Here is a 27,588-nt window from a genome sequence, read left to right as displayed (position 1 = left end):
CACTGACTGAAAGAATGGTGGGTGGAAGCTGATCCAATCATAACTTTCAAAAGCGAATTGTATATACACCCGAAAAGGACAAAAATTGCAGGGCTATGGGGAAAGAGTGGTGGGGTGGGACGAACTGGATAGCTCTTTCAAAGAACCGACACAGGCGCGATGGGCTAAATGGCCTCTTTCTGTGCTGTAAGATTCTATGAACATTATAAAATTAGGGGTTGGGGGAATAGGCACATTATAGATAGTTGTGCTTTGGGGGTGGGGGGAGGAACGTGGAACCATGACCTGGAGCAATTCAGTCCCACTATGGTTTGGGCATTCAAATTGAAAAGCCACAAATGAGATCCCAACTTACAACCACAGAATTCCAGCAACTCTCTTTATTGCAGATTTACATGGATTATCTTGCACATAAACACTGATGTCATTATTCCTTAAAAAAAATGCTATGACATTCTCAACCACAGCCCAGCTGATTAGCCAAGGAGTAGCAGCGAGGATATCTTTCGCTCCTCCACTGTTAAACAGACGAGACGGAAAAAAAGGGTCATGATCTTTATGGACGCATTATCAGCGGAGTTCTGCTCATGAAGGCTCTGAATGGAATAGGATGGTTTATGGGCGTAGACTATACTGCAGTGTTGCATTCCGAAATCATTCCAACCAAAAAAGGGCAACACAAGCCCATTAACCCTCCAGCATGAATCATGTCACTTAACTGTGAGGATGTCCTGTTTGTTTGGTAGTTTAAAGTCTATTGTGCGTTCTCTTCCCCAAAGGGTCAAACAAACCCTTGAGACGGAAACATCCAAATGATTAACATTGCAAGCAATCAGAGTGGAATTGCACATCCACATACAGTGAGGCGAGTTTGATACAAGCACATTACTGCCTGCTGAAAACATAACTGCACAATAGAAGCCCCAACACAATGTTATGCATGTCTGAGTATAATATACACAAGACAATTCGCCCCACACCCATTATGAAAACAGCACGTCAAGCCAAGTTAACTGCAGGGATAAGAAGCTGTCAGTGTGAACAAAAGAAAAGCTTTCTCACACCCAAGGTGTAAACACGTACAGAAAAGTAACCCGCGCTTTCCCACAACCGGACATGCGGATTACAGAGACGATCACCATCACGAAACAGGCAAATCACTCGCAAACACAAGATCAATTTTATCACTGATTTTATCCATTTCTCCCTCTCTCTCTCTCTCTCACTCACTCACTCACTCCAGCTCTGAGTCAGTAATAGCGACCGAGTTTACCAGGAAAATAGACTTGGAAGAAAATAATCTTGCAGAGTATAATAGAGGAGCCTGCTCCGGGCACTTCCAGATTTCTACTTCAATACACTGAACGATTTCAATTATCTGGCTCAATTGGCAGCACAATAGGATCTGGGATAGAAGGTTGTGGGTTCAAACCCCGCGTTAGATTTAAGAGCTGATAATCTAGGCCGACTCGTCAACACAGCACTGTGCGGGAGGACCTCATTGTCAGAGGCGCCTTCCTTCAGTTGAATTGTTAAACGATCTATCTGCTTGTTCAGGGGGACGATGAAGATCCTGCATAATTTTTTCCAAATGAGGCAGTGGGAAAGCTACCTTCGGATGTACTGGCCAACAATCCTCAAGAATAATTGTCCATATTACCTCACGGTTGCTTGTGGGCCCAGGCCTTGCACAAAGCGTTTGAAGTTTGCTGGAGGCAAAATCTGGGACAGAGCGCTGCTGGTGAAGTTGTGGAAACATACGGAATTTCATACGGATCTACTGTTCCGGATTTCGCTTTCTTTTGACATAATCCCTAACGCAACAATCTATGTTGTTGCCATGGTCAGCCTGTCCACGAGACTGACTCTTCACCACAATATGTCTTCGCTCTGCAGTCTCCTGTAGAGTTAGAGGCTAGTTAGCTTCCCCCCATCACTCACACGCGCACACTTTGTGAAAGGCGGTGCACAAGTGAAAACTATTGTTGCTCTTATGCGCTGGGTTGGGAAAGGGGAGGGAACCAAGGGATCGGGAGCGAGGGAGTACCCCAGGCAGAGCGCGAAGAGCAGCTCCCTCAATCTAGCTATCCAATTTTGACTGGGTTAATTGGTGTTCGTGAAGAGTTTGGTTAATTCCACACTGTCCTTTGATAATTTGGGGCCTAGTAAAGTTTTTTTTGGGGGGGAGTGGGAGGGCGGTTGGGGCTGGGTGTTGCTTGCAGGGGACAACCCTGATTTCCTAAGTGGAACGCGTTTCGGTCTAATTCAGTCAATGGGGATTGAGCAGTACTAATGGAAAAAAAAGTTAAGGGCAACCAAAACTGGACGCAAAACAAATCAAATAATTTGCCTCCCCCTCTCCTCTCACCCCCACCCCAACCCCCCACACTGCCTCCGTCCCCCCAAAAAACCCAACAAGGGTGAAAGAAGCATTTGCAAAAAAAAATGAAAGAAAGCCAGCAAGGCTCACCTCTCCAGCTCCGTGCACCACAGAATGTCCTCCTTCCCATTCATGATAACTGGGAAATGTTGATCCTTGCCCTGCTTTATGGAGTTCGACCTGGTCGTTATGGTCCTAACTTTGCTAAACTGTAGAACATTGTAACACACAAAGTCAGGGTCCATTTCACCAGCTCTGCAACTAAAAGTTCAGTTTTTAACACATACATAAACCATCACCATTTCTCTCTCTCTCTATATATATATATATATACACACACACACAAACACTACAATTTACTGCAGAGCAAAGCTACAACACCTACAGGGGTAGTTAGTTACTGGTTATAAATGCTTAAAGTGCGGCATGTATCTTACACAATTACTACACTCGGCAGCAGCTATCTCTCAAGTACTGCATCAAATGTAGTGTGTTGTTATAGGGGCAGAAGCAGACCAAAAAAGGGAGCTTGGAAATAACCTCATGGGTTTTTCCAGTGATTTAATATAACCCTGTTCTACCTTCAGCACATTCATGGACAACTGTGGCGAGCTAAGGATGGAAGCCTTTCAGACCGATTCCCTGTTCAAGGCAGCTGACGTGGAGCAGGGCCAGAGGACGCCAGCGGCTGTGGAGCAGACGGTAGCCGAGCTGCCTTGTTCGTTCCACCCCCTTGCCCCCCACTCTCTGCTCTGTCGCGACCCCGGGAGGCACGCGACGGAAAGTGCCATCGTTGGCAGACTAATCGCTTACCAGCCGCACACCGATGGCAACACCCGCAATCGTTTCTGACAGGTGGCAGCGTGATGAAGACTGATCCAGCCACTAATACTCCAGTTAACAGGTGTACGTCTCACAGCCCGGAAAAATAGGTCTAATAATTGGCTGGGCGGCATAGTCTATTCACAGTAACGTGACCGCTGGCAGGAATGGTGGCTTATTCATGAGGGAGTGGAGGGGTTGATGGGGCAGGCGGAAGGAGGGAGGGAGGGAGTGGGTGGGTGGCAAGACAAGGAAAGGGCAGGACCAATGAGGGACGGAGAGCCTAGACGTCTGTGCTGTGTTGTGGGGGTTTCTGTTAGATCGAACGGGGGGAGCGGGGGAGGGGTTGTTGTCCCTGCGACCACCAGAAAGCTGGAAGGCGAATTAGATGGACCATGGTCTTTATGCGTCTAACATTTCTTATGTTCTTCTCTATGTTCTTATATATGTTCTGACAAGTCTTTGAAGAGCAGCGTAGTGCAGCGCTTACCTTTGCTATCCTGCCGTGCTCAAGGCAGTCCTGGAGTTCAAGCTTATCTGCTGAAGAAGCAACCAGGGGCCTGAGAACATGGAAAATCTGACTTCAGTGCCAAATATCCCATCTACTTTCTACTTTTCTGTCACACATGTTTCTCAAGCCGCGAGGAGGCACTTCTTCACGAAGGAATAGAGCATCAGACTACGAAGGTTGAGGTATTTGCTTGGGTAACAAGGTCAATCAAGGAACCACTCTCTTCTTTAGTGAAGAAATTAAACCAGCACATTGGGAACACTCCAATACAACATGATTTTTAAAAAAATGTAACTCAGAGAGTCGAAAGGCACCCGTGGGACTGAGTGACGCAACGGAACCATAATTGTGAGGCAATGTAAAGCCGCTTGCAGAGCCTGGCTTCCCGCACCCACTGTGGTTGGAAGTGTCCCTCACCATCACCCACCTAAAGGAGGATGTCTCACCACAATGACACTGTAATTACCATCGTAACAACAAGCTTCCAAAGAACCACTGCAAATCCATGACTGTCCAGCGCCTTGGGATGTCCTCCTGATGTGAATAATGCTGTACGAATGAATTTGTTGTTGTTAAAATCTAAAATCTAACACACAGTAAGCGGGAATCCTTTTCTTTCCTCTAAGAAGTCATCCACCCACTGCTCTCCCACCCTCTCTGCTTATATTCCTTGCTAAAAATAGTTTAAAAGGTGTTTGGTGTTAAAAAAAAAAGCATTAAGCAAAATGATTGCAAACGAGATCCCAGGTCATCTCAAACCCTGACTGAGAGTACCTCAGCAGTAATTTCCTACAAGACGCAACAGCTAGCAGGACAGTCTTCCAAGTATTACAGTCATCAAAGCCCAAATACTCGTTGCAACAAGAACAGAAATCCAGTCAGAGACAAGAAAAAAGAGGCAATGACAAACACAGCTCTATTCCTCAGGAAAACTGACACTGGGAACCACCAACCACTTTGTAACAATACTGCTACGCCTACTAATAATCCTGTATCACAGTTACTTTGAAATAGGGCACAGGAAGTCACGTTAGGAACGACCCTGACCTCAGCAATTTTAGCGGTGACGGAATTTGTAATTCCGCGATTACGATTTTTGGGTCTGAAATCGTCGAGGGCCCAACGGCCTAAAGTTGTTACAAGTGGATGTGCTGAGGCATGTTGTGTATTATGTAAGTGTGGTTAACAGCAGTGATTCATTCTGCCCTAAAAAGCACCTAAAGCGAGGAATCGACTGGGGGACATATCGCCGTGACTCAAAGGCAACACGCCCGCCTGCTCTGCTGGCAACATCTCCAAGTGGGAGTAGTAATTTGATTTCCAGTCTCAGATTGAAATGATTTCTCCTCCGCAGGCTAAACACTGAAAGCTTCAGTTTCACCATGAGTTGCAGAACCCATTTCAGCCTATCAAAGAATCGTAGAATCTTACGGCAAGGAAGGAGGCCATTCTGCCCATCGCGCCTGTGCCGGCTCTTTAAAAAGAGCTACCAACTAATCCCACTCCACCACTCTTCCTCCATAGCCCTGCACGTTTCCTTTTCAAATACCTTATCCAATTCCCTTTTGAAAGCTACTATTGAATCTGCTTCCACAACTCCTTTCAGGCAGTGCATTCCAGATTGTAACAACTCTCTAGGTAAAAAAAAATTCTCCTCGTCTCCCTTCTGGTTCTTTTGCCAATTATCTTAAATCTGTGTCCTCTGGTTCCCAACCCACCCGCCAGAGGAAACATTTTCTGCTGATTTATTCTATCAAAACTCCTCTGAGGGGGGTGGGGTCAACATTCTGGTTTCGTTCCTCAGTCATCGCCGGGGATTAACGCCATTAAGATCTGAACACCAACCCACCATCCCGCAAGAAACTCTCAACAGTTTAAATGGTGCATCAACAACCCATAACACCTGCGCCTGTCAGGACTTAGCTACACCAAAACCATAGCACTATGATTGATTAACAGAAGTTTTCTAATAAAGAGTAATTTCTCCCTTAAATACGGATGTGCAGAATAATAATTCCCTAGATTTCACATCAATATAAAGAGTCTTTCCTCCATGAGAGGCCATAAGCGATAGGAAACAATTAAGTTTGTTTTTAAACCATCTCTGAGGCTTTTATCAAACGTGTCTTTGTAATGCAGCAGCTGAACAAATACTAAGGGTTTGGTTTTGAAAGTCTGTCTAACCTGTTCATTCCTGGCAGGTTCCCCCAGAAATAACGTGCTCTGTGTGCCGCTGACACATCGATCGCATCAATCATGACAGGGTTGCACTGGAACAAACAAAACGAGAATTCACATTTATTAAGTGCCTTTCAACATCAAGAGAACTGTCTCGGGGAGCTTCACACAGACAGCTGTGAGTCCGAGCTGGAACGGGGGCTGTAGGGGAAGGGAGGGAGGATAAAGGTGGCCGAAAGTACAGTCGAAAAGGAAAGTTAAGTCCTAACTACAATATGTGGGTTCTTTTCTTCCCTTCCTCAATCTTCTGACTGCACTGTTCCCAGTCAGTGTGTAGGCTGAGGGCTTGCACCTACCGCTACGCCAATGGCGCTCTGAATATGGCCACGGGGAGATTGATATCAGCCTCCTTTGCCTGACAGCATTTTCTCTCTATTTCTGGTCCACACTGGGGATGTACCACCCAAGCAATCCCAGAACCTCAGGCACGTTCCTTCCCTTCCCTCCCCCACCCTCTCCCCACCACCCATCCCCTCTCTCTCTTTGGTTTTGTGTCTACAGCAGAAAGGAAAAATCAAGCGCTCATAGAAACAAAGGAACAGGAGTAGGCCATTCAGCCCCTCAAGCCTGTTGCACCATTTTATAAGATCATGGCTAATATCTAATATATACACACACACATACAGGGTGACCAAAAATTTGTGATATTTACCCTATTATCTAAAAAAAAACTATCATTTTTTTAGACTTATTAGACATTTTAATGAACATCTTCAACGCTGAGACTGATAGATTTTGGTTTCGAAAATCAAGCGCTCCGAGACCCTACCTCGCGTGAAGGGCGCTATATAAATGCAAGTTGTTGTTTAATCTCTCTCCCTCCCTCCATTTCTGCACTCTCTCAATGTGAAAGGTGCTGTATCAAAATGCAGGGATCTGTAACATGGCTCTCCCCACCCAACTCCACCAACCCTCCACAAATGACTCTCTTTCACATAAAGGAGAAATGTACTGCGAAGAGCAAAAAGTAGAGAAGATAGCTGGAGTTTCTTGGCAGGTAATGAAGAATGACCGAAAGGATTGCCATGTTTAACCTCCTGTCTAACCTCTTCACCTTCTCAAACCCATTTTATGGCATTGTCCTGCAGACTGAAACTACATCACTGGAGTCCAGGCCAATAACCCTCCCCCACAAGTCCACCACATCACCATATCACCACAAGACAGGTTTGAATGAAGAAGCCCTTTTCTTCGGGCCCATCTGATCTCACTCACTCCCTATGCAGTCCCCCCATCCCTGCATTGAGCTGTGTGTGTCCTCAGCAGCCACTCTTCCGGGCAACGCAATCTCCCACCCACACACTCCCCCATCTCACCCCAGAGCCAACACCCGCTCCAGTCATCAATGCCCTCTTCCCGCTCCCTCTGAAAAGGCTGAAACTGATAGATTTTTTAAAAATAGAGGGATTAGGGGATATGGGGATAGGGCAGGTAATTAGAGTTAGGTCTGAAGATCAGCCATGATCTTATCAAATGGCGGGGCAGGCTCGAGGGGCTGAATGGCCTACTCCTGCTCCTAATTCTTATGTTATTATGTTCTTATGTAATGGTACCACAACTTCTTTGGTCACCCTATCTAAGATACATCACCTGTGTGAAAGAGATAAAATAAGCTGTAAATGTTACCTCCAAGAAGCGTGAGATGTCCCTCTTGTCATTGACACCCATGGCGACAACGTTTTCAAACAGCCAGAAGAAAGGCCTGTCCTCCCACTCCTTGGGTCTGGTCTCATGAAGCAGCCGATAGAATTCAAAGAACAGCCTCCCCGTGCCCTCTGTAACAGGCAACAGAATTCCCATCACTGCGTGGCGCAGCTCATTTCATCAAATGGCAGCTTTCTGCATTTCACCCACAAAATATACAGTCAATTGACTTTATAGTATATCCTGTGAAGCGTTTTGAGACTCTTCAACGATATGATAAGACACTATATCAAACATAAGGATTATTTATTGTCACTCTTGCAATCCTTGCATTTCATGCAGTGCCTTTCAAAACAAGACTCAAAAGTACTTTAATGTAAAGTGTAATGGCTGTGCATTTTATAGGTGAAAATGCAGCAGTTAACAGGCGCGCAGCAATGTTGCACAAACATTGTACTGGAGGCATTGTAGAGTAAACTCTTGATCACTCTCCACTCCAATTGAAAAGTGCTGAGTGATGAGTTATCAGGAGTGGCGAGTTAGGCATTTGTATAAATCCACAGCTGGGACATCGACAGCCTGATGACTTAAGTTGTCGTGACAAGTTAAACCAGGGTCGAGTTAGCCAGAGTTTCCTGTATCTCAATTAAGAACACGAGAAGACATTCAAAAGAGGCCTTCAAAATTCTGAAAGGTGCAGTAACAGTTCACAACATCCACGTAAAGCACTAAACCCTTTGGGACGTCCTCCCGATGTGAAAGGCGCTCTACAACCGTATTTTGGTCGTTGTTGTAGTAAACCCACAGTACTTAACACGGACAGGACCTCCCATTCTAATGAAACCATTCATAGGTCTTACATCGAACATCCGAGTTTACAGTTTTGCAGCCATCACGTTTCGGTGGTTTAGTCATTGAAATCTCATATATTCTATGAGATGAAAGAATTATTTTGGGGGAAAAACGAGCCTCAGCAGCAGCTCTAACTGCCTACTAGGCGGCACTGCTGAGCTATTAGGCTGGAGCGAGTTACAACAGCGCCACCTTCAGCACATGGCAGCACTGCTCAACCTCCCTGTTGGCTTCGGTGGCCTTCACAACAGAATTTTCCCTTTCTCTGAATTGCAAATACAACAACAACAACAACAACAAACACATGCCAGGAAAGCAACCTTTCAATTTATAATTAATCTGTCAAAAGTGCGGTGAGGGGGGTGGTGGGGGGAGGTTCAAGATACGTTAACATCTGGCCCAACACCTTGGGACGTCCTCTTGGCGTGAAAGGTGTTCCACAAGTGGAATTTGTTGCTTTTGGCCCTTAGTTCAAAGGCAAAAATATAACTCCTACCATATAAACCCTTCCTCGCAGGGTTCACAATGGAGAGATCATTGCACGGGCTGCCTCCGATCACCATGTCAAACGGACCCCAATCCTGGATCTGAAGGGGCAAAAGCCACAGTCGATTGATTACACAAGGGACACCTTAACCCTTGGCATTTGACGTTTAAAGAAAGGCAGTCGTAAAGGCAGGGGCTTTACGGAGTGATCTACTCTCTCGGTTTTATCACACTTTTCTGGGTCGCAGTGAGATGAGGTGTGGCTCAGTTTGGTAGCACTCTCGCCTCTGGGTTAGGCAGCTGTGGGTTTGATACCCACGTTGGGACTTGAGCTCACAGTCGAGTACGGGACTGTTCCTGTTGTTAGTTATAGAATCCTGAAATACTTTAATACAGCAAGGTGCTATAAAAACAAAGGCAATTTACATGCGCTTCTTTGAATAATAGAATCTTACAGCACAGAAGGAGGCCGTTCAGCCCATCGTGCCTGTGTCGGCCTTTGAAAGAGTTATGCAATTAGTTCCACTGCCCCGTTCTTTCCCCGTATCCTTGCAAATTATAATATCTTATAATGTCCACAACAGCGCTTTTTTCTGTGGGAAATCTTGGTGAACTTTGCTAGCTACTGATGGGCACAGAGACACGCTAGTGTCTGTGGATTGCTGCGACACCAGGAACGCAGGCCGTGCTATTGTGCCCCCGGTCTCCCTTTGCTTCACTTACATTTTTTCTGCTGATGTTCCGGACGTCATGCACATACGTGATTTTTCCTTCATGTCGGACGGTTCCTACTGCAATCGAGTCTTCACATATTTCAGAGGCAATGTACCTCTCGACTTTAAACCCCAAATCCCTCAGAACCAAGAAACCTGCACAAAGCAATAGTCAGTCCCGGTGTTTATGGATCCAGTGATTTAGTAAAGGAAACTGACATGACTCAATATCACAGTTCTTTGGTGTTGAGCACCCTGTACTATTAGTTCAGCCAAGAGGACTACAGTGGCTGTCTTGCAGTTGACTGGCTCAGAAGGTTGTGAGTTCAAGTTGAGACCCACGCTTTAAACTCATAATAGCTATAGCTATAGCTTGACATCCCAATGAAATGCTGGGGAAACACCATTAAACTGAAATCCCCCCCAAACCCATTCAGGTGGATGTTAAAGATCGTTACACTATTCAAAAAGAGAAGGGAGGGGAGGGGGTGGTGGGTTCATTCACCTCATGGCTGTTTGTGGAAGGTTGATGCATGCAAACTGGCTGCCACGTTTCACCTACAAATGCCCAGTCACTGCACTTTACAGAAACTTTGAGATATTGTAGTCACTATATCAAAAGCAATTACTTTTACTCTTCATTATTATGTTTACCTGTTGCTATCCCATCAAAGAGTGACAGAACCTTGATTGGTCTTCTCTGCTCGGCAGGCACTGCTGGGTAAATCTTAGGTGGATCCTGCAAGTTAAACAACAGATTAAAGATTTAGAAGGAGCTGTTTATCCTTGTGCAGTTAGTGGAATCTGACTCACTGACTGACTGTGCACAAACTCTCTTTCAAAGTAGAAACAGAGTTTAAGAAATGGCTATTTGTGTCTAGATAAGACAGCTCTAAGAGAATATTAAGCATTTGGCCGCCCCGTTTCGCCCACTAATTACAAGTCAATCCACAATATATTCTGTGAAGTGCTTTAAGAAGTCTCAACGACGTGATAAGATGCTACATCAAATGCAATTATTATTATTATCATTAGCTGGGTAGTGTCAGGATGATATGTTTTTCCTCTGGATCCCTTTGTCAAGTATTTTAGTTTCACCAAAGAGATCCTATCCACTTTCTCCAGATTTGCCTACAAATAGACTTGGCAGAAATCCGCTTTGAGATGTTTTAGACGCTGTGTCGGATGCAATGATTACCTTTACTGTTATCATTATTAACATTCCCCCTCTCTTTAGCAGACAATTCCTTACAAAATACATTTGTCAGCCACATCAGATATTGGGGGAACCACTTACATATTCCTGACCATTGTCGCTGGCAAAGAACTGTTGGAGTTTCAAGGTCCAGTCACTTCGCCTCCTCAGCACCCCGTAGCTCTCATGTGGAAGGCACATGTAACATCGCCAGGGATCTTGCACTTTGGCCTCTTCGGAGGACCCAGGGCCCACCAGGATGTCAATACAGTCCACACAGAAACACCTGGACATCGTGAGATCACAAGATTGGTTTGGATGAAGAAGGCCCTTCTCATCCTTCCAGAACACCCGACATACCACCCGCTCCCTCATCACAAGCTGCTTTTTAAACAAATCCAGTGTCCTAAACTCCAACCATTTCTAATGCCCCACTCTACCCCCCAACACTGCCCCACTCTCCACCTAACCCCCCGCTCTATTGCCCATCTAATCCCTCCTCTCTCACATTTGCAAAGAACAAAACGTCAATAAAAAAAAAACCACCTTGAATATACACACGTTTGCCAATTTCCACCTAGAAGATCGCTCAAGGACTTTACCTGCAACAGTTTGCATTGCCGCACAGCAACACCTCCCTCCCCCCACAGCACACAGTGCAATAGGACTGGTAGCCATCATCATCGTACATGTACGACGTCTCCAAGTAGATGTCCTGCAACAGAGCAACAAAGCACAGTCACCGAATCAGAGCCATTTGTTTTTTTTGTGTTTGTCAGGCGGCAAAGCTTTGCTATCTTTGCATCAGACAATATTTAGATGCGTTTAAGAGGAAGTTAGACTTTCACCTGAGAAAGAAGGGAATAGAAAGGTACGGGAGGCAATGAGCAGTGGATAGAGACTTCTGTGGAGTATATACGCAAGCACGGACTGGTTGGGCTAAATGTCCTATTTCCATGTTGTACATTCTATGTAAGTCTATGAATCAATTTCCGTGCAGTCCATGTTATAAGTTCGAGTTACCATTACTACATATTAGCTAGATCGCCTGAAAGCCCGCTGACTAAACACGCTCAAAGTAGATTGAACGCAAGGAAACTGCAGATTACGTGTGCCAAACCACTAAACTTGAGAATATTAACGTGATACTAAGCTCCCGAATTCAGTCACTGGCCTGTGCATTGATCTCAGCCATGGCAATGGGACAGTTTGGGTGTTATTATTGACCTCGGGACTCAGCCCCAAAACAGCAATCAGGGCTGTTGCTCCCCAATCACAAACTACAATATAGCTGTTTTAGTCCAATGGCTGCGTTTCTCTCACCTTGCAAACAGCGCACAGACCTCCTTCGAAGAGTGCATGGAAAGTGCTGACACTTGTGCTCCCACAGGCAAGGCAAAATTCTGGTGCAAGAGAAAGGAAACGCATCAGGACGTATGTACGTATTCACAAGATGGCAACAGGTTCAGGCAAAGAAGGGCCTCTTGCTCGGACCATTTGATCCCAAAATATCTACCCCACCCACTGCCCTCCGATTAAAGCACCAGGCTTCTATTCGCCCACACACTACACAGTCACTCCACCTCACAGCAAATCCTGGGAAGCATTTTCAGATGTCCTCCTGATGTGAAGGGTACTGTATCAAATGCAAGATTATCAAGCAATTGTTAACTAATCAGTGGAAAATTATGCTATCATATTTCATTACGGTATTAGATGCAAGGCTTATTTAAAAGCACACGTGGGACATTATACAAACATAAACGGTACATCCACTTAAGTAACAGAGTGCGGAGTTTCAGGAGTTGGGAGTGTGTTGGAACCAGCAGCTCATGTTGTGGGATATTCACTCTTCTTGTATCAATGCCTTGGTTATCATCACTGCCTCAAACAACTAAAGTGACTGAGGCAATCGCTTAATGCTCAGCAAAAGTAGCAGAGGACTGAGGGAAAGCATAGTTTAGTAGGAGTCCTGTAGCTAATTGTTAGAGCTCTTGCCTCGCAAGCGAGAGACCTGGATTCGATTCCCAGCAGGGTGAAACCCTGGGCAAGTTTCCTTACTCCACACGTCTGATAACAATCCTTCAAAAAAAAACAATAATAAAAAAAATTACTGTTTGTGGGACGCTGCTGTGTGCAATTGGCTGCGGCGTTTCACTCACAAATATACAGTCAATTCACTTTACAGTCTATTCTGTGAAGCGCTTTGCGTCATCTAGAAGACGTGAAAAAGCGCTATATCAAATGCAAGGATTATTATTGTTATAGTTTAAACCGAATGGAGGGATATCAGACTGGCTCCGTTCCCAGTTGATACGGGCTCGTGCGTTTAATAATAATATTCATATTATTTGATATAGCGCCCTATCACGTTGTCTAGACATCTCAAATACTGCACGGGATATACTGTAGAGTGGATTGACTGTGTATTTTGTGGACAAAATGCGGCAGTCAGTTGCGCACAGCAGTGTCGCACAAACAGTCATGGAGTGAGTGATCAATTTTATTTGGGGGATTGTTGGCCAGGGAGACCGGGAGAGCGAAACCCCCTTCTCCTTTCGAATAGTGCCATGGGATCTTTACGTCCTGAAAAGGGAGATGAGACCTCGATTTAACGTCTCGTCCGAAGTTTAATTGCCATAAGTGCAATGCATCTGTCCTTCGGCATTATTCTTCACTTTTTGGCAACAGAGAGTACGTTTTGCAGCTGCAAGTTCCTCCACAGACGAATGCGCTCTTGGCATCCTGAGATTACGGGAAAACATCACTTGCTGTGGCAAAACACATCCGCTCCGAGTGCTTTCAGCACAAAAGCTTCTTTGTTTGGAAAATATTGTCATTTTGCGCAGGGGTTTATATTTTTTTTATTAACATTTGATGCAGTAATTGGACAGTTTCTCTCTTAGGGACAGCTGTGGAATAGGCTCTGTGGTAAGATAATCCGTTCCCATCCCCCGAAGGCTCCATAAGACACTGACGCAGCTTTGCGTGCCTACCAATTTGGCCATAATTGATGGGTCTTGATGAAGGATTAAGACAAAATCTTCCAATCCCAACCATTGTTACTCGTCCTGAGGTTTACAATCTGAGTTTAGACTCGGAGCGGGAAGTGGGTATTGAACACATTAGGCTTGGTGTCTCCTCCTTGCACCTGGACCTGACCTGTCTTTGCCTGCAAGTTCTTCAGGTTCCTCAAACCAGTCCAACGCCTGCTTACACAGCACAACGCACTGTTCACGTTTGGACCTCATGCCCCTTAATCGGTGGGAACATCTGCTTATTTAATACTAGCAACCCTTGCATTTGATAGTGCGCCCTGTCACATCGCCCAGATGTCCAAGACCTCGAGATGATAATAATAACGATTGCATTTGATATAGTACTTCATCACGTCATTGCGACGACTCAAAGCGCTTCACAGAACATAATATAAAGTAGAATGATCGTATATTTTTGCGGGTGAAACCTGGCAACCAATTGCTCCCAGCAGTGGCCCACGAACAGTCGTGGATTGGGTGCTTCAGAACATCATCCAGACATGAAAGGTGTTAGATCAAATGCAAGGATTATTATTATTATTAAAAGTACATTACCATTTTTCAAGCAAGGGTTTCAGATTGCTTTTTCTTTGACTCCTGACAGGGTGCCTTATTAATGCTGTCTTGTGCCTTATTTAGGAATCTTGCTATCAAATTACATTACAACTCAGGCTGCCACACCACACCACTCTGTCAGTCAGCCAAACAGTCAGTCAGACAGACAGACAGACAGACAGTCAGTCAGTCAGCCGCATTGGAACGAGCCATGGTTTTATCAAACAATGGACTCTGCTTTCTAAAGAGGTGAGAGCTCCTCCAGTCCTTGCATTACAAATTGAACTGGCAGTCTAATCCAAGCTGCATTCAACGTCTCAAGCTCGGAGCACAACAGCCCTGGAAAGTGCAGCGAGAGAGAGAGAGAGAGAGAGACCGTGTGTGTAAGAGAGTGAGAAGGGCCATGATTTCTAAAACCCACCAAACCAACCAACGAGTGTCTCGGAGGTAGATAAAAGGCTCTGCTTCCCTGCAATGCCTCGCCCTGTAAAGAGCCCCTCACTTCACAAACCTATTCACGCAACAATGCTTGAGACAACACTTCTCATCCCATCACGCAATGCCTGGAGTCAGCATGAATACAACAGTAAGAGGCCAGCCTTCAACCCTCCCCACATCAACCCCCCAGCCTGATTCTGCATTCCCTCTGAATGCCTAACAAAGCCCTATTCTCGTGGGTCATCTTGTTCTCAGTCCACACGGTGATTGGAAAGGAAAGGATCTTTCTGGGATCTGCACAACACCCACAAGCCCGGCTTCCGGTCCCATTGAAGTGGACTCTGAAACCTTTCTTTGTCACTCTTCATAAACTTTTGTTAATAGCTTAGAAAGCAAAGTCTTTTGCCACTATTTTAGATAAAATTGGTCACTCGTTCGTTTCGTGGTTGTTTGCGAGACGTTACTGTGCGCAAATTGGGTTGTTGCGTTCGTCCTACAAAATGTGTTTTCACTGCACTTTAAAGCAAATCCTATGAAGCACTTTAAGATGGCCTCCTGGCATGCAAGCCTCTATATCAAATGCAAGGATTATTATAATAATAATAATAATCCTTGCATTTGATATAGCGCTTTTCACGTCGGGAGGACGTCCCAAAGCGCTTCACAGAACACACTGTAAAGTGAATTGACTGTATATTTGTGGGCGAACGCGGCAGCCAATTGCGCACAGCAATGTCCCACAAACAGTCATAGATTGAAAATGACCAATTTAATTATTGTTTTTAGTTTTGGAGGGATTATTATTAGGCGTGTGGAGTAAGGAAACTTGCCCAAGGTTTCTCCCTCTGCCTGGAATTGAACTCAGGTCTCTCACTTGCAAAGCGAGTGCTCTAACCACTGAGCTACAGGACTCCACAGTAATTATTATTATAATATGTATAATCTTGATGGAAAGCTTAAAGGAAATAAGCCTTTCAAAGCACTATTTGAAGTAGCTCAGCAATATCTTTTACAGGGGTGTAAATAATAATTTATGTAATTTGACAATATTATTTTTAAACATAGTCAATTGGAATATGCAACAAACGTAAAGAAATTAATATTTCTCCTTTAGGTTAAAACTATAACATTAAAAGAACAATGAACTACATTGTATCACAATGAACCACAGCCAACTGGTACTTAAACTCACTGTTCAGTAATCAGGAACCTTTGTATCTAAATCAGTCAATAACAATTATAACAAAAATAACAAAATGTGTATAATGTACATATTAAAAAACAATTAACGATAACATTACCTTCAATGCTTTTATTTTTTGACATAACTTCATTCAAAATTTTTTCTGCAAAACAAAAGAGAAAATAAAATATAATATAATTTACATTTATTTATAGCTCCCTCAACTCAAAGCACTCAGCATTGCTGAACGGGGCACCCAAGCTGGGGGTGGGAGCCAAGGGGGATGTGGGGAGGGGAAAGGCGACCGAAAGTATGGTGAGAGAACCTCAAATTACATTCGTATAGTATCTTTCACGTCGGGAGGACGTCCCAAAGCGCTGGATAGTCAGGGATGTGGACCTGAGCTGGGGGCTGAGATCAGGAGGGGTGGAGGGCAGGGAGGGTGACTGAAACCACGATCGAAGAGGAGGGTCTTGAGATGGGCCTTGAAGGAGGCAAAGGAAAGGGGCGAGGAGAAGGGACTGTGGGATGGAGATCCATCGGATGGCGGCTGATAGTGGGGCACGTAGGACGGGATAAAAGTTGTGCCTTGAATGAAGCAGCAAGTCAGAATGGGTTTGGGATGGAGCTCCAGAGAGCAGATGAAATGAAAGGTGGAGGTGGAAAGATGATGGAAAAATGTGATCAAAGAGGTATGTTTTGGGAGGATTTGAGGTGGTAATGTGCAACAAAGAGTCTGTGTCTAGTGAAGTAATGCAGACGGTCACCTCGTCCACGCTGTTCATCTTCAGTTCCCTCTTTACTTTTGTAAATGCTGGTTTTCTGCTTCTTCGATGGTGGATAGAAGTCAGGAACATAAAGCTCTGTGAGCTTTTCACTCACAGCGTCATTTTCTGCGTGACGGACAGAACAAATGATCAAAAAATAATCTCCGTCGCGATTCATACAGTGCCTGTAACGCTGAGAATGCTCAAATCACTGCAAAAATTTCCAAACGCTTTGAAGTTTGCCTGCAAAACACAGTCCGTGCACCTTACAGTAAATGGTCACTCAATCCACGACTGTTTGAGAGACACTGCTGTGCCCAATCGGTTGCTGAGTTTCGCCCACGAAATACACAGTCAATCCACTTTACAGTACATTCTGTGAAGCGCTTTGAGACGTCCTTCCGACATGTTAAGGCACTATGCGTTCTGAAATTCTGTCCTGCATGGAGGGCGCTATATAAGTGCAAGTTGTTACTGAAGTTGTTGTACGCCAAATGCAAGGATTATTATTATCATCATTATACATTGTCACTTTTTTAAAAAAAAGTGAGAGATCACTCAGCATTCAGTCAAGATCAGGTCATGTATTAATTGCTGCTGAAATCACAGCACGAGAATGAAGGAAGCTCACTGTGGAGAATCGGATGATTACCTGCTTTCTCTTTGGGCTTCAGTCCTTCGTAACCCTTTGGTTGAAATCCACCAAAGGCCCAGTCCAGCATTGGCTTTATGCTATCCTCTAAAGTGCTCCGCTCATTGGAGGGAAAGGTCATTTCGGATCGAGTGCTCGCAATCTGAAAGAATTTACATCCCACGTTAAAACCGGACGATAAGATACGTTTAAGAGAGAAAACGATCTTAAGGTTAAAACGAGGTGTAATTTGGAGCCCTCCATCTGATGCGCTGTTGGAGATTAAGTAGTTTCCCTGGATTCCCCAACTTGATGTCCCTGCATCGATAGTTATGTTCAAAAGGGCGATAGGCAAACACTCGCTAAGTGAGGCCATGAAATTCTACTAAAAGACTTGTCGTTATTGTTCCTATTGCTACTGCTAGGTAAACAGAGGCATGTGGAGTAAGGAAACTTGCCTAAGGTTTCATCCGCCCAGGGATCGATTCCTGGTCCTCTCGCTTGTGAGGAGGGTGCACTAACCACTACGCTACAGGATTCCGCAATGTTAAAATTTAAGTGAAGACGGTTGTTCTCAAGAAGAGGTGAAACAGCTCTTTGACATTCTGGAGTGTTCTGCGACAACTGAACTGATTTCTCCAACGTTTGGGAGAGAAGGGATCATTACGTTAGGAACAAACCCAACAAAGGGTAGCGGAAATCTGGAACTCTTTCCCCAAAAGGCTGTGGATGCTGGATCCATTGAAATTATCAAGACTGAGGTGGATAGATATTTGTAAGTAAGGGTATCAAGGGATGTGGGGCAAGGGCAGAGTTGGAGTACATATCAGCCATGATCTTATAGAATGGCGGAACAGTTGGGAGTCCTGTAACTCAGCGGTAAGAACACTCGCCTCACAAGCGAGAGACCTGGGTTCGATTCCCGGCAGGGTGAAAAGTTGAGCAAGTTTCCTTACTCCACACACCTCTGTTTACCTAGCAGTAAGTAGGAACCCGATTGTTAGCCAATTGGCGGATCGCTATTACGGGGTTAATAAATCCTTCAAAAAAATAAAAATAATAATAATTTTGGTCACTCAATCCACAACTGTTTGTGGGACACTGCTGTGCGCAATTGGCTGCCCCATTTCGCCCACAAAATATACAGTCAATTCACTTTGCAGCATTTTCTATGAAGCACTTTGATGAGGCGCTATATCAAATGCAAGGATTATTCTTATATTATTATAAGAGGCTCGAGGGTTTGAATGGCCTACTCCTATTCCTATGTCTTAAATATGTCAAATGTATTTACCTCCAGGGACTGGTACACGGCTCTTTTGTAAGAGACCAGCTTATTATACGCAGAGCTGTGAAAATACTGACTGAAAGCAGTCAAAGGCACAAGTTTGTCCGTGGAAACCTTGAAGACAAGAGAGCACCAAATCAGTGACATTCAGAGAAAAACGACACCCGTCAATTAAAGAATTATTTCAGTAATGTGCTGTTGTTTAAACCATCTTTTTACATTATATATATTTTTATATTATATATATTTATTAAGAAGGCCATTCGGCCCATTGTGTCCATGCTGGCTCATTTTTAAGAGCAACCCTTTCAGTCATATTTACCTGCCCTCTCCCCCACTCCCCAAACCGAAACCCTTCGCCACAATGCTCCCTAAACTTTCATGTTCCCTCTCCGCACTCACCTCTGAGAACTTGCCATCTCCGAACCACTGCAGCCATCTCATTCCCGAAATCGCCAGCCGTTTTCCCGGTACCCTCCAGGAAACAACAATCGCAGGCCACCAGGAGAACCCCTTGATTTTGCCCCAAACCAGCTCCCCAAGGCCAAATCCCTTGCCGTCCTGAGGGTAATTATTACAGTGTCTTGTGAACAACTTGCAATTATGAGGGTATCCCATCCCCTCTTAAAACACCCTAAAGTTCTGTGCGCAATTGGTTGCCGTGTTTCACCCACAAAATACACAATCGTTACACTTCACAGTATATTCTGTGAAGCGCTTTGAGACCTCTTGAGGACATGATAAGGTGCTATATCAAATGCAAGGATTACTATTATTATCATCACAGCAGAAACATCGCGTAAAGGTATGTAGAAGTGAAGCGGGCAGTGATGTCGGGGAAATGTTTCAGTTGCAGCAATGCACAAGGTTATCGAGTAGTTGTGAGACATGACACGATATGGTCGAAGAAAGTTCAGGATTACAGAGAGAGAGGGACACACAGACACAGCGAGAAGACAGAGATAGAGAAAAACACAGACTTTTTTTTTGGGGGGTGAGGTGAAAGAGAGGGGGAAATTGCAGAGCAGCTAGATACTGGTCTAAAATTGATGCCGAACTAACAACAACTTGTAATCATATAACGCCCTTCATGTAGGATAAGGACTCAGTGCATTCACAAAGACATGGCTGAATCAGACTCTGAGCTTCAAGCTCATTAGAGCCTTTTAATATCATACATCTCGAGGACCCCCATATCAGATAACGAGTGAAAGTCCTCAAACACACAAGCGTGGAACTAACTCTGCATGGGTTACGTGGTAACAGGCAGGACGCCCATGCTACATGCTGTCGCTTGCTTTCTTCCTTCCAATTTACGGACATCATTTTTCAGGTTCATTACATTTGGCTTTCGGAGTGGATGTTAACCCTCTTCAGAATCAAGAAAAAAACACAACATCTGAACAGAATGAAAACCAATCTAAGGATGGTGAAATTACATCTGGTTCTAGATTTACTCCATCATAGAAGCATGGAGTCTTACAGCAAGGAAGGAGGCCATTCGGCCCATCGTGCCTGTGGCAGCTCTTTGAAAGAGCCATCCAATGAGTCCCCCACTCTTACCCCATAGCCCTGCAATTTTTTTCCTTTTCAAGCAGCTATCCAATTGCCTTTTGAAAGCTACTATCGAATCTGTTTCCACCACCTTTTCAGGCAGTGTATTCCAGATCGTAACGACTCTCTGGGTAAAAAAAAATGACTCTACTAACCCGCCATTTCATGAATTAAACACTTGAATGGAATGTTACCTGGTACTGCAGCAGAACTACTTCTGTGCCCTTCACAACCTTGTTTTCACAAACCAACTCCTCTGTCTTGTTCAGAGTTTTTGTATTGCTCTCCAAAGGCTCCATAGTGAGGTCTATGATAGAATTTCCTTCAACAAGTGACTTGGCAGGGACTTCCCTTGGCATCCGGGACAGCTGAGGAGAAAGGCACAGATATTATAGCAGAGATAGGAAAGGAAGGAAAGAGTGGAAAACAGGCCCAGGGGTAAGTTTACTCCAGGAAAATCCCTCCCATCCATCCAATACTCCAATTACACTTCTCTCCCGTTGTCACCCACGAAGGCCTAGTGGATACCAAAGCGTTGAAGAAAGCCAACCTTGCATTTGATACAATTTGACGAGACGTCTCAAAGTGCTTCACAGGATTTACTGTAAAGCATAGTGACTGTCTAATTTGTAGGCAAACGCGGCAGCTAATTTGCGCGCAGCATCGTCCCACAACTTTCTCACGCAAGAGGTCAGAGAGTGCTGCCCACTGAGTGTCATTGACCGCTGGAGAAATATGATAACGTTTGGTTGGTTAATAATTTCTTTTTCTTGTCACTAAGTAACTAACGTACTAACCCTGTAGTGTCGAAAAATGATCATCAAACGTAAAAACAAGCTTAAACAGAGATGAAGTTTTTCTTGCCAATTCTTTACTTTACTCAAATTAGTGCATTCGGACTTAATTCGGATGCTGGTTTCCTTTCAACAACTACAAGAAAAACATCTTTCTAATTCCAAAATCATGCTCCATATTGAAAATTAAAAAAAGAATGATTTGGTCACTCAATCCACGAGTGTTTATAGGACACTGCTGTGTGTAATTGGTTGCTGCGTTTTGCCCGTAAAATATACAGTCAATTCACTTGAAGTATATTCTGTGAAGCGCTTTGAGACTTCTTGAAGACGTGATTAAGGCGCTATATCAAATGCAAGGATTATAATTATTTTAGGACAAATTGTTCTTATGGACGACAACCAAGGTGGAATTCCTGGGCCTCTGATTTCAAACATTGTGTGTTTTGAGATCCACTTTCACGGTTAGGACTGGGATTGCCGAGATGTTATACTCTGGTCCCGTCTCTGCTGTTTGGATGGACATGAAAGATCCCAGGTCACTGCTTAAGAATTTTTTTTCTCCTCTCCTGGTGTCCTGGCTGAACATCCCCCCAAAATAAAAAAAAGTTGTTCACTTCATAGGACTTTGCTGTGCACAAACTGGCTGCCGTGCTTGCCTATGCCATACAGAATCAAGCAAACTGCCAACCGACTAACAACCGGATTCCTACTTACTATCAGGTAAACAGCGGCTTGTGGAATAAAGAAACTTGCCTAAGGTTTCGCTCTGCCCAGGAATTGACCCTGGGTTCTCTCATTTGTAAGGTGAGTGGACTAACCAACACAGTACGAACTCCATGCCTCCATAATTAAAATTGCTAATGGTAGAAGACAGCATGTGTTTGCACCATGTAGATTTGACTTGTTTTCGTGCCATGCCTGAATTTTCCTTTTCTGTAAGTCAACACCTAATGCTCCTGGCCAATAATGACTTGCCATGTTTCCGTTTGTTCACAAGATCGGAATCAGATGAAGAAAATCCTTTGGTCCGTTTGATTTCACCGGAATTAAATATATATATATATATATATATATACACACACACATACACACACACATAAACTGAATCCCAGTATTCTGCCCTCAACCACATTTTCCTGTACCAGTTGTTAATGAATTACCCTCTAAGTAACAAAATACTTCCTGTTGTCTGTCCTGAAATTGCCTTTTTGCAACACTAAACCTGTGCTCTCTTGTTCTGCTGCCTTGGTGCAACCAAAAGTATTTGCTCGAAGGCAAGTCACTGCACATCACCCGGTTCCTTTGAATTACAACAAGCGCTGATAGATTCTTGGGTGGAAGGGGGCTAGAGAATTTACACATACCTTCATCCAAAGCATTTCATTTCTGATTTACTTCAATAGCCTTTCCTTGTGAGTTTAAGTCACACCAGTCAACCACTTTAACAGGTGTGTAACGTTCACTGTGTATAAATTAAAGGCAGCGACAGGCCAAATAATGCGCAGTGTTGCTTACGGTAAGGTGAAACCTATTCTTTGTTAATTGATACCCTACAATAAACGTAGCTGATTATTACCTATAGGCGTTTGCCTGGCTAAGTTGATAAGTTGATAGCCAGGCAAACGCCTATAGAAAACTGTTGGATTCAAGTCCTGACATCAGGGACTCTGAGCTCACAAGTCAGGGCTGACACCTCAGTGTAGCGCTGAGGGTATGCTGCTTTGTTGGAGGTGCTGTCTGCCTGTTCCTAGCTGGACGTTAAAGATCTTGTGGCACTATTCGAAAAGAGAAGGGAGTATCTCCCGGCATACAGGCCAGAAATTCATCCCCCCAGCAAATAAATTTGGTCATTCACTTCACGGCTGGTTGGTGGACATTGCTGTGCGCAAACTGGCTGCCGTGTTCACCTGCAAAACGCCTGGTCACTGCACTTTACAGTAAACCCTGCAAAACGCTTGGAGACATCCTCCCGGCAAGATAAGGGACTGTATCAAATGCAAGGAACCTTTATTTCTTGTTTGTTTATTTACAGCCATTGCAAAAGTTACATCCTTTTTATCTGGATTAGCATTATTGCACCAGGAAGTGCAGATTAAATCTCTTGCGCACCGTTCAACATATCATAGCCTAGAAGCGAGTGCTTACTTTTTTTAAAAACAAATAAGTCACAGTAACCACACTCAGAACCCATCACCGAACCACAAACCTGGCTTCAATGGCACAGAAAAAGTCAAAGTTGGGCCCCTTATTTCCGCTCCAAAATATTGGAATGCTAAAGTAATGACTAGGTGTAGAAAATAATAATATAATAATAAATCCTTGCATTGTGTTATCGTGCCTTTCATGTCAGAAAATGTCAGGATTCACTGTGAAGTGCAGTGACCGTGTATTTTGCAGGTGAACGCAGCAGCCAATTTGAGCACAGCAACGTCCCCGCAAACAGCCACTGGGAGAAACTATCTTCTCGAGTAGTGTCACGGCATCTTTAGCGTCTAAGCTAAACCGGCACACACAGGACCTCTGTTTCAACAACAACTTGCACTTATATAGTGCCCTCCACGCAGGGTAGCGTCTCAGAGCACTTAACAGTGGCGGAGCCTGACTCTGAGCCAGGGGCGGGGGAGGTGGCTGTAAGCACGGTCGAAGAGGAAAGTTTTCAGGCAGGACTTGAAAGAAGGGAGAGAGGGGGCAAGGCAGACGGATTGAGTGAGAGTGTTCCAGAGTTTTGGGGCATAGTGGCTGAACGTGACCTCCGATGGTGGGGCGGAGGGTGCGAGGGACAAGAGGTAGGGAGGTGCCAGGAAGTGAATGGATTTGAACACAAGTGTGAGGGTCCTGAAGTCGATCTGTTCAGTGATGGGGAGCCAGTGGAGCCTGGGCCAGAACTGATGAGATGTGGGTACGGAGTTTTACTTCTCAACTGATCGGCAAGAGGATTTCAAGAACCTAGTGAACTGTTCGTGCGTACTGATGGTTATGAAGTCCTCGAATGCTTCATAATTAAATCAGCGAAGCCCACCAGTAACTATAGACATGAGGCAAAATACCACAGATGCTGCAAATCTGAAATAAAGACAAAAGTCGCTGGGAACACTCACAAAGTCAAGCAGCATCTATGAAGTGAGGAACAAAAGGTCATCAACCTGAACCGTTAACTCACTTTCCTCTCTCTCCATAGATGCTGCCTGGCCTGCTGAGTGTTCCCAGCGACTTCTGTTTTCATTTTGCTATAGACCTGAAGCAGCCTGAAACAACTACAGCTGACACCAGGTTTGAAATTACACCTTGTCTTAGCCTGAGAGACAATTCTACCCTAAAATGCAAGAAGGTGCTGAATTGGGGGAAAGGGTTGTGAAATTCATGCAGGGTCAGTCAGTTGGGTGTCTGACGTGCAGAAACCTATACACATGCTTTAGAGTTGCAAATATGTTTGCCAACTACATGTGGAAAGGGAATGGAATATCTCTGGAGGGACACATCCTGTTTACTTAATTCCAGAGGGTACCAGTCCCTGCTCCCAGAATAATTTTGTGTTCTTCCAAATCCTGCCGATGAGCCAGGCTTGGCTGGTCCGTTATCGCAGACCCCACTTAGCCCCAAGAACCAAACTCCCAAGACCGCCACAGATTGTTGACTCAATTCCAACATTCCTTTGCCAAGCACGTCACCTTGGGGACAAGTTTCAGCTCCAAAACAAAATGATGTTTCATCCCCCTGCCCCCCACCTCTCACACCTCCAAACGTTGGATAGTCACTATGGAAATCCAGTTTCAATGAGGAAGTGTCTGAGCGGAGGATCAATTTAGGCTATGTTAAATGTTGAGAACGCCAGCAATAAATTGTTCACCTCCTTTTTGGGTTTCATATTGTTATCTTCTTTCTTTTTTTTGTGATGAAAGGAAATTCCTGCCTGGAAAATGATACGTGGTGTTGGTCTCTGTCGCAGACTGCTCTCCCAGCCGGATACTCCTCGGCGTTTTGCCTGTGGGCAACATACGAGCGTTAGATAACGGGTCGGGCAGCTTAAATCTGAATGGTGTGCCACTTAGTCATAGGCACATCATATAATATAATAATAATCCTTGCATTTGATATAGCGCCTTATCACATTGTCGAGGTATCTCAAAGCGCTTCACAGAATACATTGTGAAGTGAATTGACTGTGTATTTTGTGGGCAAAACACAGCAGCCAATTGCGCACAGCAGTGTCTCACAAACAATTGTGGAGTGAAGTGGCCAAGTTATTATTTTTTTGGAGAGATCATTATCCCCGGAAAGCGATCTGCCAACCGACTAACAAGCGAGCTCCTAGTTACTGCTCGGTAAACAGAGTCATGTGTGTGGTGTAAGGAAATTCGCTCTGCCTGGGAATCGAACCCAGGTTCTCTCGCTTATGAGGCGAGCGCTCTAACCACTGAGCTACAGGACTCCACAATGTGCCAGAACTGGCCACAATAAATTAACAACCCATTGCATTTGACATACCTTGCCCTACCATGCCGTCAAATTGTCTCAAAGTGCATCTTAGGATATTATTGTAAAGTGTAGTGTATGCCCACAAAATACATACACTATACTTTAAAACAATGATTCGCCCACAAAATATACAGTCGCTACACTTGACAGTATGTTCTGTGTAGCGCTTTGAGACATCTTAAAGATGTGATAAGGCGCTATATCAAATACAAAGATTATTATACACAGTGAATCCACTTTACAGTGTATTCTGTGAAGTGCTTTCAGACATCTCAACCATGCGATAACACGCTATATCAAACTATATCAAGGATTATTATTATTATTATTGTTGTGACTGCGTATTCTGTAGGCAGCCAATTTGTGTGCAGCAATGTCCCCATAAACATCTGAGTTGACTGACCAATACTTATCTGTTAGCCAGAACACCAGGAGAAATTCCCTTCTGCTTCTGAGTAGCTTGTTAGGGATCTTTAAGCATTCACCACCTGAACAGCTATATACAGGACCTTATCTCCTGTAAGGTCTCATCTCTCCAGCTTATTCTATGGCTGATAGTCAACGCTGTGCTTTCACTACTCTCCTCCACAGTAGACTGAATATCAACCGTGTTTTGGGGCTCTCAGCAGCCGACTCAGATCAAAGCGAGGGAGCCTTCAAAAAAAATACCCAGAGCTTTGATCCACGATACGCCTGAAGTACTCCACCTCTAGCCAGTATCCCAGAGCGCTGCTAGATTCTTGGCTCAAGAGGCCAGCTCAGAAACATCTGCAATCCCTTGTTCCAGCAACCACCACATCTGCACCATCTGTAGTCCAAATTGGACTTCCTCAGCCAGCGCCACAAATACCTTTGCACCGGTCGTGCAGAAGAAATATTAAAAGATTCCATATAGTGCATTTGCTGAAAGTTGAGACTTTTCCCCTCTGAGCCTCAATTAGAAGCGCCATCATAGTTATTCGAGGAACTCAATCCGTGATGAAATTCTCTGATTGGAGCTGCTTTGCCTGTCCTCACAAGTTTGGAATAACAAGGTGTTGATTTTGTCACGCTTAGATTTCATACCGGTAAGTTCATTGGGAAAACTACAAACATGCAGCGTCATTCAACACCAGCATAACTGCCTAACGTCTTGGGGCATCCCCTTGGAATACTCGTTTTGCAACAAAACACATATTCGGCTCATCGCTGTTTTGTGGGCGATAAAAGTGAAACTTAATTCATACTGCGAGCCCTTCTCTTGCAATAATAGACTGAACCTTTACATGTTGCTCCATCTACGCATCTGTGTTGGATGTAAGAATCTATACGTTACAATCAGCACCTTTCATGTCGGGAGACGTATTTTTCAAAGTGCTTTACAGGATAAAGTGTAGTGACTGTGTATTTTGTAGGAAACACGCCAGCCAATTTATGCACAGCAATCTCACATAAACAGCCACAAATATCAAATAATAAATAAAAAAAATCAAAATGCAAGGATTATTATTATTACAAAGTGTGTGATCACATTTTATTTGGAGGATTGTTGGCTAGGACACCAGGGGAGGTGGGGGAGTTAACTCCCTTAACTTTTCGAACAGTGTCACAGGATGTTTAACATCCACCTGAACAGGTAGAACAGGGTATCAGTTTAAAGTCGTCCGAAGGATTGCACCTCCGAAAAGCAGTGCTCTCACCATCACTGCACTGGTTTGTCACCTTAGATTATGAGTTCAAAGTCCCGACGTGGAGCTTGAACCCACAACCTTGTGACTTGCGAGGCAAGAGTGTTACCAACTGAACCAGGCTGACACATTTTAGGAATATTTCAGCTTGGATCGGTCAGCTTGCCTCTGTGTTTGGTTGTGGGTTCAAGTCCCATGTTCAAGTCACACTTAACGCAGAGACACCTCACCTCATCAGAGCCAGCCTGGCACCTCAGTTTACTCTTCAGCCTTCCAGCAGGACCGTTCCTGATCTCCTCATTGTCATTCAACATAACCTCCATGTCAGAGTCTGTGAGTGAAAATAAGTAAAT

The 27,588-nt window shown here is 44.4% G+C and overlaps 1 protein-coding gene and 1 non-coding gene across 4 annotated transcripts in view; both read right to left on the bottom strand.

Moving 5' to 3' along the window:
* The window catches only part of LOC103172120 (DNA (cytosine-5)-methyltransferase 3B), a 61,573-nt gene that overhangs the window by 4,846 nt on the left and 29,139 nt on the right, over positions 1 to 27,588 (bottom strand). For 2 of the 3 annotated variants that reach the window (XM_007884928.2, XM_042341697.1), the window contains 18 exons: positions 27,466 to 27,566; positions 24,940 to 25,074; positions 20,490 to 20,663; positions 19,144 to 19,302; positions 18,748 to 18,855; positions 17,475 to 17,616; positions 16,823 to 16,948; positions 16,174 to 16,218; positions 12,165 to 12,244; positions 11,444 to 11,556; positions 10,944 to 11,127; positions 10,301 to 10,385; positions 9,657 to 9,802; positions 8,944 to 9,034; positions 7,578 to 7,726; positions 5,898 to 5,983; positions 3,693 to 3,762; positions 2,471 to 2,589 (listed from right to left, as the gene is read on the bottom strand). In XM_007884928.2, coding sequence (XP_007883119.1) covers positions 2,471 to 2,589; positions 3,693 to 3,762; positions 5,898 to 5,983; positions 7,578 to 7,726; positions 8,944 to 9,034; positions 9,657 to 9,802; positions 10,301 to 10,385; positions 10,944 to 11,127; positions 11,444 to 11,556; positions 12,165 to 12,244; positions 16,174 to 16,218; positions 16,823 to 16,948; positions 17,475 to 17,616; positions 18,748 to 18,855; positions 19,144 to 19,302; positions 20,490 to 20,663; positions 24,940 to 25,074; positions 27,466 to 27,566 — 2,113 coding nt within the window. The remainder of the gene's footprint in view (positions 1 to 2,470; positions 2,590 to 3,692; positions 3,763 to 5,897; positions 5,984 to 7,577; positions 7,727 to 8,943; positions 9,035 to 9,656; positions 9,803 to 10,300; positions 10,386 to 10,943; positions 11,128 to 11,443; positions 11,557 to 12,164; positions 12,245 to 16,173; positions 16,219 to 16,822; positions 16,949 to 17,474; positions 17,617 to 18,747; positions 18,856 to 19,143; positions 19,303 to 20,489; positions 20,664 to 24,939; positions 25,075 to 27,465; positions 27,567 to 27,588) is intronic. The other variant, XM_007884933.2, reaches the window with a different exon arrangement.
* On the bottom strand, positions 25,448 to 25,521 carry trnam-cau. The gene has a single exon. It is a non-coding gene; the product is annotated as a tRNA-Met (tRNA).

Source organism: Callorhinchus milii, unplaced genomic scaffold, assembly GCF_018977255.1.
Source record: "Callorhinchus milii isolate IMCB2004 unplaced genomic scaffold, IMCB_Cmil_1.0 Scaffold18, whole genome shotgun sequence".
Taxonomy (NCBI): Eukaryota; Metazoa; Chordata; class Chondrichthyes; order Chimaeriformes; family Callorhinchidae; genus Callorhinchus; species Callorhinchus milii.
The sequence above is the reverse complement of the archived record's forward strand: the minus strand, read 5'-3'. Positions and strand labels throughout refer to the sequence as shown.